At 47.8% G+C, this 12329-nt stretch overlaps 1 protein-coding gene across 1 annotated transcript in view; it reads right to left on the bottom strand.

Annotated features, from left to right (window-relative positions):
* SEPTIN12 (septin 12) overlaps positions 1 to 10404 on the bottom strand; it is a 41663-nt gene extending 31259 nt beyond the window's left edge. Inside the window, exon 1 of the mRNA XM_033166856.1 lies at positions 10071 to 10404. Within this exon, the coding sequence (XP_033022747.1) occupies positions 10071 to 10398 (328 nt within the window). The 5' untranslated portion in view covers positions 10399 to 10404. The remainder of the gene's footprint in view (positions 1 to 10070) is intronic.
* Between the last annotated feature and the right edge of the window lie 1925 nt (positions 10405 to 12329).

The raw sequence follows: 12329 nt of genomic DNA, 5'->3' as shown, positions 1-12329 counted from the left end.
TCTCACACCAACAGCAGCTGGTGACTGCGGAGGAGGAAGAGGAAGCTTGCCAGAGCTTCGTCATCTCAAAGAAAGAAGGAAAGAGAGAGAGGAGAAGGCTCGGTTCTTCTTTTACGGTTTCTGCCCAGAAAGCCTTGCCCCTTAATCCCAGACACGTGTGGTGGTTGCTTGTGGGCATTTAGTGGGAAACTAAAGAAATCCTGCACCCACCAAAAAGTTCATGCAGCTTTTGCCAAGGCTGTGTATGCACTAGGGGTGGGAGGACCTGCCCATTTTGAGTCTCCCAGTTTCTCATTTCCACCCCCCAGTCTTCATTTCTCGACATTTCTGCAGCAATCTGCAAATCTTACTTTGAAGAAAGTCCTTGTGAAAGTTCATCAGCATTTCAGTGCAGATTTCTCTCCCAATATGCACTTTTGACTGATGCCTGTAAACCATGCATCCTTCTGTCCCGTTTTAACTAATATACAGTATGTGTTTTTAGGCACAATTTCTCCATGTGTATGCATTTTTTAAAAAAGATGGTTGGCTGTGCACTGTGAAATTCAAAGAACTGCAAATTTCAAAGGATGGCTGTGCTACGGTTCTCATATCATTTCAGAAAGTGCAGATTTCATAGATTCACCTTTAAATGCAAACTGAAGCCATATTCTCCCCCCCCCCCCTTTTAGTATACACAATACAGTTAAAGCATCTTATTTCCACCCAAGAATCCTGGGAGCTGTAGTTTACGAGGACTGGGAACTGTAGTTTTTGTGAGGGGTAAACTACAGTTACTGTGGTTATTGGGGGTGCAGTCACGTTCTTTAAATGTATGGTGTGTACACAGTAAAAGCTTTGGGCATAGAGAGGCAGCGGCTGGTCCCAGGGAATGGTATGAATGCAGGAAAAACCACTGCAGTTTCCAGATGCCTAAGCAGGCCTAAGTCTGGTCCATTTCTGGATGGGATAACTTCCATGATGGAAGAAAGGTAGGAAATAAATGTAATAAAACAACAACAATACAGTACTGTTGCTTACACATCTTGCTTTCAGGCTTCCAAGGGGAACAGAATGTTGGGCTAGATCAGGGATGGTGAAAGTTGTATTGTTTTAGCCTTAAGATCATGTTCTATCACAGGCAACCTTTTTGGGCATCCCTTGGCAGTGGCAGGTGTGGTCAAAGACAAAATATGTTGCAGATGTGAATCTCACCTTTGGACAGTATAATACATTCCAGCATTGCAAAAATCAGATATTTCTAGACACACACTCTCTCTCCCTCTCTCTCTTTCCCACATTTCAGGAACAAACCGCACCGGAGCAAAACAGTTTGAACTTATTACACCGATCCTGGTCTGACTGCACTGGCTACCAATTAGTTTCCGGGCCCAATTCAAAATTCTGGTTTTGACCTATAAAGCCTTACATGACTCAGGGCCACCCCTTTCCATATGAGCCTACCTGGACCCCGAGATCACCTTCTGAGGCCCTCCTTTGTGTGCCTCCTCCTCGAGAGGTCCGGAGGGTGGCAACATGAGAATGGGCCTTCTCTGCAGTGGCTCCCCATCTGTGGAATGCTCTCCCCTGGGAAGTTCGCTTGGTGCCTTTATACACCTTTAGGCACCAGGCAAAAACGTTCCTTTTTCACCAGGCCTTTGGTTGATTTGATTGACATCCTATGCCCTTTTAAAATGTGGGGTTTTCTTTGGAGGGGGGTTATTGGGTTGTTGTTTTTATTTTTATTTGGGGTTTTATATTTTCATTTTGTTCTGTGAACTGCCCTGAGACCTCTTGGTATGGGGCGGTATATAAAATATAATAATAATAATAATAATAATAATAATAATAATAATCAAAAGGGACTCAAGGAGGGCACAGAGCAGGGACAATGAGGGCGTGTGGCCTGGGGAGAGTTCAGAGGGCCATTTTGAGAGGCCTTGAGGGCTGTGTTTGATCCCCCTCTCCCCGACCTAAGATTTCTCACTTTTCAATAAGACAAACTTATGGTGTGATTCAACATGAATCATCTTGTGTTCCATAAACAACCAGGGCTGACCTGCTCAGGTTCCACTTTCTTAGGGGAATCCAAATACCATTTTCCCACCAACAGCAGCTACAAGCCCAGAAATGAAACAAGGAAGTTTCCCCCAGAGACTCTGGCACTGCTGCTGTTTTTATTTTACTGTTCCCATATTTAAAAATCATATATCAGCATACAGTATGCAACAAAATATAGAAATATAGAAACGAAATATAAAACATAATGTATAAAACCACCAAGCACATAATAAAAACAAGGAACAAAACACAGCGGCGGAAATGCAAAGCAGTTGCCATTTCCTTCCGCCCTGATCCTGACAGTGTGTTTAGACTTGTGGATGTGGATTTGTAGAACGACAGCATTCCCATCTGGCTTGCAGGTGTCTGGCCTGGGAGGATGCCAACTGCCTGCAAAAGCACTATAAAGAGCCAGGGAAAGTGGACACTTGGAAGTCCTTATGGCTAAGGGGTCAGCAATCAGGAGCCTGGGAGCTGAATCTATCCACTGAAGGCTGCTGTCTGGCTTCCCACAGCTCCCTGAGCTATTGGCCCAGGGTGATGAGGAGAGGGAGGCATAGACACAGGAGTGTGAATGCTAAGAGGGTGGGATGCTCTCTTCCTCTTGCTGGTGCACAACCACTTCACTCCGCCCCCCGCCCCCCGCCCTAATTAGCCTATTTGCAGTGGAAGGCTGCAGAACTTTGTCGGAGATCTTTCCTGAGGTTAGTTCCCTTACAGCTGCAACAATGTATGAACAAAGGAACCACATGGTTGGGGCCAACAGTATCATTCTCACTCAGGCCAGGTGCCAGGTACCATTTGCATAGGAAGAAACCACGTCACTGGCACTGTCCAATCGGTGCTCCACTCTGGCATAGGAAATACCTCTGCCCAGTCCCATAGTTGCTCCTACGCTTTGATGAATTGGCCCCAAGCATTTCCACCACATCCTACCCAAAAGGTAGGTTGCGGACTAGACTTTCGCGGCTCAAAGAACTGTTCTGCCTTTTAAGAAAAATGCAACCAAATGGATCAAAGGGGATAGAACAACCCACCCCCAATGAGGAAATATTACCATGCTTGGGGACATGACAGAGGTGTATAAAATCATTCACAGTGTGGAGAAAGTGCACAGGGAGACTTTTTCTCCTTTTCTCCATAGTATCAGAACTCGGGGACACCGAATGGAGCTGGAGGTTGGAAGATTCAGGACCAGGCAGCCTTTCAGAGGATGCCTTCAAACAGAGGACCATCCTCTGCAAAGCAGGGCATGTTTTATGCCTGCTTCAGGTAAAGGTGACCTAGCCTGCTTTAAAGATCAGGAGCCCAAAGAAGAAAAGACTGGGTGGAGAACGCAGACATAAATAAGAAGAGCCTGGCTGCAGCATCAGGCCAATGGCCCATCTAGTCTAGCATCTTGTACACAGTGGCCAACAAAATATCCCGATGGGAAACCTGCAGGCAGGACCTGAGGGCAACAGCAACTCTCCCCACTTGTAATCCCAAGGAACTGGTATTCAGAGACTGAGGGAGAGCATAGGGTGAACAGCAGACAGAGCAGGTTACTTGAATCCCCTGCCCACACCCTTCCTCACGAAGTTGAGATATATTTTATTTCTGGTCAAATTGTAAATGATAATATAGTAAAGGGTAAAGGGGCCCCTGACCATTAGGTCCAGTCGCAGACGACTCTGGGGTTGCGGCGCTCATCTCGCTTTATTGGACAAGGGAGCCGGTGTACAGCTTCCGGGTCATGTGGCCAGCATGACTATGCAGCTTCTGGCGAACCAGAGCAGTGCACGGAAATGCCGTTTACCTTCCCGCCAGAGCGATACCTATTTATCTACTTGCACTCTGGCGTGCTTTCGAACTGCTAGGTTGGCAGCAGCAGGGACCAAGCAACGGGAGCTCACCCCGTCGCGAGGATTCAAACTGCTGACCTTCTGATCTGCAAGCCCTAGGCCAGGGGTCCCCAAACTAAGGCCTGGGGGCTGGATGCGGCCCAATTGCCTTCTAAATCTGGCCCACGGACGGTCCGGGAATCAGCGTGTTTTTACATGAGTAGAATGTGTGCTTTTATTTAAAATGCATCTCTGGGTTATTTGTGGGGCATAGGAATGCGTTCATTTTTTTTAAAAAAAATATAGTCCGGCCCCCCAAAAGGTCTGAGGGACAGTGGACCGGCCCCCTGCTGAAAAAGTTTGCTGACCTCTGCCCTAGGCCCTGTGGTTTAGACCACAGCACCCCCTGTGTCCCTGATAATATAGTAATTATTTCTAAATTTGCATCTATCTCTATAGATGAGCGCATGCATGTTTCATGGTCCTCCTTTGTCCTCTTTTTCAACAACAAATAGAATGAATGAATGAATGAACATGCATGGAATCCTCCTCATGCCCCCTGCACCCTTCAAATATGTAAGGGCCCTCCCCAACTTTATATATTCACTTACATTTTCATTCCGCCATTCAGGTCACACTGCCTTGGCAAGCTTGCAAGGCTCTGAAAACAGGGTGGGGAAACCCATGGCTCTTTCATAGGTTCTGGAACTACAACTCCCATCATGCTGACTGGGGCTGTTGTAGTCCAATGACATCTGGAGGACCACAGGTTCATTACCCCTTCTCTTAAAATGTATGAAAATGCAATTTACAACCTGTGCACAAACAACAAAATCTAAGAGGATTCTGCCCTGACTACAGCAAAATTCCGTCAAACACAGACATGAACAGAAAAGGCCATAGCTAAGTGGAAAAAACATCTGCTTTGCATGCAGAAGGTCCTAGGTTCACTCCCAGGCATCTGCAGGCAGGGCTGGAAGAGACTCCTGCCTGAAACCCAGGAACGCTGCTGCCAGTCAGTGTAGACAATATTAAGCTAGGTGGACCACTGGTCTGATTCAGTATAAGACAGTTTCCTAAGTTCCAAACGACAGATTTGGAAAAGTTGTCCAGAACTGTGCAACTGCCCAGTGCCGACAGTCTCTCCTGCCTCAGATGCCACCACCTGTTTCCTTCTGGTAAGGAAATGAGGCCTGCCTTTGTCTTGGCAGCTTAGTAGAACTTCCCGGCTTGTGGCTCACCCGCAATGCTGCCAACTGTAAGAGCCAAAACAGCTATCCTAGCTGCTAATCTGGCACTCTTGATGTCTGAGCTGTGTCACCTGCCCAGGATCGGTGGACTCACCTGTGCTGTAAAGAGGGGGTCCAGCTCTTGCCAGGAAGGATGGAGTGGGAGCTGGAGGTACTTGGGCTGGTCCAAGAATTGCCCTGGCAACACTGGAATTCTCTGCTATGGGAGGACCAAGAACATCAACTGCCTCAGGAATTCCTAACTGATGGAGAAGAGATTCCTTTGCCCAAGACTCAAGACTCAAGGTACACTCAGACGTGGGGAATATTTCTTTAGTTTTCTTGATTATAATGCAAGCACTTCTGTCCTGTTTTCCAACAATTCTTTCACACTGCAGCACCTGCCACTGTTTGACCAATGAACTAGAGGGGCACACTCAATTTCATTCACGCCAAATGTGCGTGGTGTGGCACAACAAACGTCACTGGACAACATTGCTACTCCCCATCTTTTCCACACACGTCTGCGGCTCTTCTCCCATGAATACAGCAGGAAATAACTGCATGCCGGTACACCGCCCCAATTTCATCACTTCATACCTGCGATTTTCTGGGTTAAAGGGGTTGCAAATGGATTTCCCCCAGAAGCAATTAACAAGGAAATGAGCACTAAGCTTCCACGAGATTTTCTGCGAGATTTCCGCAAGTGGCTTTCACTTTGTGCAAAAGCTCAAATATAATGCACAAATTAAGCCCAAGAAATGTCGGGGAAACAGAATACCCTATTTCCGTCTATAAGACACCCCCTATCTTGGGGGACTCAGATTTAAGAAATTGGGGGGGGGGGGAGAAGATGTATCTGTGTATAAGACACCCCCTAATTTTTGACATTATTTTTAAGGGAAAAAACCTAATCTTATACACGGAAAAATACAGTAAACTGTCATGGAGAGACAAGCCTTATTCTCTCAGCATCCCTTTGGCTAACTATTCCTACATGTGATTTACATGTGTAACATCACCAAGCCTATGAAACCCACCAGTCATATGTTTTGTGGCCTGAAAGCCAAAGGAAACCCTCAGTTTTTGTAGCCAGAGGCAGCCAGCCAATGCAGAATTGCTGTTGTCATCAACTATCAATCAATTAAAAGATCTCAAAGTAGCTGTCTTAATTCAAAGAAATTTCAGAAATAGACTGGAAAGAGAAGTGGCTGAATTACAACTAATCACCAAACTTAAAACCATAGAGAAACCTGGTCTGAACAAAGACATTGGATTCTTATCTCATTACACATAACAAAGCTATCTTTAGCCATCTCACCCCTTGCCTTTCCCTGCAAGACTAATTACAGCCAGGTTTTCCACACCTATCTGCTGATCACCCATTCCCACCACCCTTCTGAGCAATCCCCCTCCCCACTCCCTCACTATATTTAAGGATCTGGTGACTTCTGTTTCAGTGTATCTGAAGAAGTGTGCATGCACACGAAAGCTCATACCAGGAACAAACTCAGTTGGTCTCTAAGGTGCTACTGGAAAGAATTTTTGATTTTGTTTCAATTAAATATGTTAGCCACCTAGCACAGGGTAGGGTCTACGCCAGGAGTGGGGACACACTTTTTTTTTTCATCCCAAGGGCCACATTCCTTTCTATGCAACTTTCTCAAGGCCACATACCAGTCACGGGTGGGGCCAGGTGCAAAAGCGGGCGGAGCAACAAATGCAAATCTTACCTTTGTGCAGTAGGCTAGCAGATTCCATGCACATTCGCACACCCCTCTCTATCCAGGCAAGCAGGAGCCATTGTCACATTTAAAACCACCATGGTGCCATTTTAAACCGTCATGGCTTCCCCCAAAGAATTCTGGGAGTTGTAGTTTCTTAAGAGTGCCAACGGTTATCAGGAGAACTCTCTAGCCCCTTCCCAGAGCTATAGTTGGCAGAGTAGTTTAACAATCAATTCCTCTTTGAGAATTGTAACTCTGCGAGGGAACTAGAGGTCTCCTAACCATAGCTGTCAACTCCCCCCCCCTTTTAAAGGGAAATTCCCTTATTCCAAATAGGATTCCTCGCAAGAAAAGGGAAAAGTTGACAGCTATGCTCCTAACAGCTTCCAACAAACTTGAACAAACTACAGCTCCCAGAATTCTTTGGGGGAAGCCATGGCTGTTTAAAGTGGTATCACAGCTGTTAAGTGTGCATTGAATGAGTGGGAAAGAACCAAAATGTTAAACCATTTTAAACAAGGAAAGGACAAAATATTTGAAGGTAGGGTAGGGATGGGGAACCTGTGCCCCTCCTCCGATGTTGTTTTTCTTTGAACTGGGGAGCATTCCATTATAAAATTAAAAACCCCTCCATAAAGAAACTGGGGCTGCATGAGCACCATACGTTTAAAGCACATTTACAGAACATCCCTGCCAACACCAAAGAATCCTGGGAACTGTAGACTGGTAGCGGTGCTGGGAATGATAGCTTTGTGAGGAGGTAAGCTACAATTCCCAAGATTCTTTTTTTGGGGTGTGTGTGTGTGGGGGGGGTTCTTTCAATGTATGGTGCATACAGAATCCTACACTTAGAAACCTTTCCCTGACACAGGTGGGTAGCCGTGTTGGTCTGCCATAGTCGAAACAAAATAGAAAATTCTTTCCAGTAGCACCTTAGAGACCAACTGAGTTTGTTCTTGGTATGAGCTTTCGTTTCATACCAAGAACAAACTCAGTTGGTCTCTAAGGTGCTACTGGAAAGAATTTTCTATTTTCTTTCCCTGACACACACATTTTGCATGTGGCTGTAATGTTGTAGAACGTCGCATCTCAAGATTCGGATCTGAAAGCGACAGGGTTCCAAGGCCACCTCCTCAGCCACCAACTTGCTGTGTGGTTTAACAGCAAGTGACTCTCTCCAAGCTTTTGTTCTCCAACTGCTCCAGGAGAAGAGTCTCCTGCCACCTCGCTGTGCACACTAGCAAGGACAAAACAGAAACAGCAAAAAGCTCGCCCACAATTTTTTAAAAAAGGACTCTATAAATGACCTGTGTATGTGTGTGTGAGAGAGAGAGGGGGGGGAGAGAACTGAAGACTTGTGACTGCCCAGCGGGAGAGAGAAATGGAGAAAAACACCACAGCTGAAAGAGAGGACCGGCTTTTCCAGAAATGCTACACACCCACCTTGCACTGCCTGCAACATACTGATGGGGGAAGAGAGTTGCTCTGCAGTTTAAACCGTGATCACTGAAGGGGGAAAGATGTCCAGGGATGGGCGATGGCCTCTGTCAAGGCGCCTGCACCCTGGAACCAGAATACCACCCAAGAAACCCTTCTAGCTGGGCCTGAGCATCACGGCACATGCTGCATCCCTGCTTTTTGGTCCCCAAGGATGCTGGCGAGGACCGCACTGAGATGCTCACAAGGGCTTCGCAAGTCCCATGATGGCCATGCGGTTGCAGACACACCCACCCCTCTGGATGGTTCCTGGGAGGAGACCCATCTTGCCCCCTGGAGCGCCAAACTGCCACCGAAAAAGCAGGGACCTTGGGAGACAAAGGAGAAGCAGGCATTTGTCCTCAAGCGCCTCGCGTTCTTTGTCTGCCAGGTCCCAGCCCCCCCCCCGCCTTCCTTCACAGAGGCCCCTCCAAAAGCACATCCATTGCCCAGCTTCCTACCTCCTCTCTTATCAGCCCAGAAGAAGGGTGCAGGGAATCCAGCGAAGGGTCCCCCCTCTGCTCCCCAATTCCATAAGCAGAGCGCCCAGGATCTGCACCTCTTTTTCCTCCTCCTTTGCCTTCAGCTCCCAATCATCCTCATGCTTGTCAGAGCAGGAGAAGGAGTCCCCTCCCCTCCTCTGTCAGCTCCCCTATTGGGATCAAACAAGAGCGGGAGCCAGGCTGCCTGGAACACATGACCAGAATGGTAATCATCCTTCCTGCTCCCCCTCCCTCCCTCCCCCCCCCTTTCCTGGGATCCCCGCTCTCATTCAAGGATAACAAGCCCTTGCAGGATGTCTGCCCGTTTGTGTGGGCATATAATTGGTGCAAGTCAGGCTGCCTCCTCGTTTGCATTTTGAAGAAAAGGGAAGGGAAAAAGAATCAGCCCAGATGATCATTATGTTGTTCTCGTTGCCCTGGCCCACTTTTGGGTGAAGAAAGGGGTGGGGGAGGTCTGCCCACAAGCATTATGCGGGAGGTGCCAAGGTTCACATTGAAATGTGCTTTGGGGGGTCTCTTGTGCATGTATGTGTGTGTGTGTTTTAAATCAAATGCATCTTATCCACTGTGTACCAATTTTTATTTTTTTTTGAAAAAAATAAATAAATTATGAAAACGCAATCGCAGAAAATCTGCAATTGTGCATGTTAAATAAGCTGGTTCTGCAACTGCATTTTATTATTGTTTCGAAACAATGAATCCCTTTTGTGTTTTGAATATTTTGTTGGGAGCTGCCCACAGTGGGCTGGGGCAACCCAGTCAGATGGGCAGCCATATAAATAATAAAAACTATTATTATTATTACTAATACTACTACAAATCAGCCCTGAAACGAGATGGGAGGAGAATACCGAAAACAATTTGGGAACAATTTGATGATGATGCTATAAAGATTCTCTGCAAGCAGACAAAGGATAACAATTCCAGTGGGGGGGGGGGAGTATTGTAAGAGTTCAAGGATCCAGCCAGACAGAAATATTAAAGGGAAAGGGCAAAGCAGGGCCAGCGAGGAGCATGGTCTGGAGAGAGGATTTGTGACTATGTGTGGTGGAGAGAGTCCCGAGGGCCACATAGAGAGGTTTGGAGGACCGCATTTGATCTCTGGAACTAAGCCCCCCCTCCCAGCCCTATACCCTCTTGCAACTAAGCCAAAAGTGTGCGTAATTGAAGCAAATCACCTATTATTCCGCTACCCACACCTGCCTCCATCCCCCCCCACCAAGCTTTGTCGTTTTTAGACTGAAGGCTCCTTGGGGCAGGGACCTGCCGTACCTGTCCTTTGTAAAGTGCCGCACACGGGTCGATGGTGTTGTGTAAATGAGACTAATCCTGCTCCTGCTTCCTCCGGAGGCTGTGACAGGCCCACACTGCAGAAGCTGTGAGAGTGACTCTGGCAGCCACCTCTCGTGGCAATCTGTAGAGGTGGCCTCTTAGTGGGAGCTGAGAGTCGTCCCGAGAGGGAAATACACCCAGGCTCTTTTTCCCCCCTTTCCGTGGGCAGGGCGCAAGTCACAAGGAGCTTCCTGCCTTGTGGTTTCTTTTTCCTATTGCGAGTGCTGAGCTGTATCTTGCAAGGAGAACGCGAGAACAGAGAGAACATGGGGGGGGGAGGGGGCGCTCCAAGGATGTCCTCAAGGAGGAGAAGGCTATCCATGGCTACTAGCCACAATGGCTACGTTCCACCTCCACTGTCAGAACCAGGATGCCTCTAAATGCCAGTTGACAGGAGCCACTAGTAGGAAGAGCGCTGCCAGGCCCTTCTCATTGGACATGTCAAGAACAGGATGCTGGACTTGATGGGCCACTGGGCTGATCCAGTGGGCGCTTACTGCACCGAGTGGGAGCCCTACTGGTTTGCAGAAGTTGGTGGGCAAAATTATGCAACATGTGGACATTGTGGACTGAGCAAAGTTTCTTTCTCCCTTGCTCATGATCCTGGAAATCAGGGTCATCCAATGAAGCTGAATTTTGGAAGATTTGGCGAAAGGAAGGGCTTCTTCCCACATATGGAATTTGCTCCCACAAGAGGCAATGATGGCCACTAACTTGGATAGCTTTAAAAGAGGGTTGGACACATTCACCAGTGGCTCCTAGCCCTGGTGGCTAAATGTTCTGCCTCCACTGTTGGAGGCAGCAAGCCTCTGGATGCCAGTTGCTAGAAACCACAGGAGGGGAGGGTTCTGCTTCCCTCAAGTCCTGCCTGGGAGCTTCCTGTGTGAATCTCATTAGTCACAGGATGTTGGAGCCTGATCCTGCAAGAAACTTCTTATGCTCTTAAGCCCAATACCATGGGCAGCAAGTGTGGGGGGGCAGTCTGAGTAAACCATAATCTTCAGATTCCCAGCCTTAAAATATTTTTAAGAGTTAAGCTCTTAGAACTCTCTTCAATTTTTGATTTTTTAAAATGACAAAACAGCCTGCTCCCACTTCTCAATGCCTTTAGGCCACGAATGAAGTCAAAGCAACCGCTGACATTTAGGAAGGCAGACTTGGCCAACTACGGACAAAGAAAACACCCACTATCCACACCACTGGCCTTAAAGTGGCGAGCCAGGGACCCACTGCTCTCCTAGCTCCTAGTCCAATACTCTAACTCAGTGTTTCCCAAACCTGGGTCTCCAGCTGTTTTCGGACTACCACCATCCCTAGCTAGAAGGACGAGGGGAACTGTAGTTCAAAAACAGCTGGAGACCCAAGTTTGGCAAACACTGCTCTAACCATTACACCAGCTCATAATGGTGACAGCAGGGGTGGCTAATCTGTGGCCCTTCAGATGTTGCTGGATTCCCGTCACCCCCTGACCACTGCCCAGGATGGCTGGGGGCTGATGGAGCCCATCAGTTTCTGGAGAGCCGCAGGTTCCCCAATCACTGGCTTAGAGCATCACGCTAGGAGGAAGGGTGGGAGGGCGGGAGAGGGGCCCTATTTTAAATTTTCTCTTCCACAAAGCCCGCTGGGTGACCTCAGCCCACTCACTGTCTCGGCATAGCCTAGCCTACCTGACATGGTTGTAATGAGGATAAAAATGGAAGGGGTGGCAACCAGAGATGACTGGAGCCTGGAGGACTGGCATCGACCTGAGGCATCACCCAGCCCTTTCTGCTCCCCGCTAAACACCCGGCTTCCTACCTTCCTTCGTGCCATCTTCCTCCAGCAGGACCATGTCCTTCATTCCTCAGACACCTTTGGGAAACCCTGTTCCTTCCTTGCGTCTGTTACTAAATCAACTCCACCAAGAGGAGGCTGCGGAGGTGAATCACAACGCAGGTGTGATGCAACACGGTTGCTAGGAATCTCTGAGACCATGACCGGTTGTTCCTCTTAAAGGGAGACCGCCTGGCCCCAGGCCCTACGGGTGTCTTTGGAGCAGACTTGGAAAGCTATAGCAGCTCTGACTGTTTCCTCCTGGGTAACTCCCTTGGCATTAGGCATATCCTCTATCTGAAGCTCCAGGCTGGGGCTGTTTGTGTATGTCATTCATTAAATAATAAAGAAACAAAAAACAGACATGCCACACATTTAAGATGACGG

This window comes from Lacerta agilis, chromosome 13, assembly GCF_009819535.1.
Source record: "Lacerta agilis isolate rLacAgi1 chromosome 13, rLacAgi1.pri, whole genome shotgun sequence".
Taxonomy (NCBI): domain Eukaryota; kingdom Metazoa; phylum Chordata; class Lepidosauria; order Squamata; family Lacertidae; genus Lacerta; species Lacerta agilis.
The sequence above is the reverse complement of the archived record's forward strand: the minus strand, read 5'-3'. Positions and strand labels throughout refer to the sequence as shown.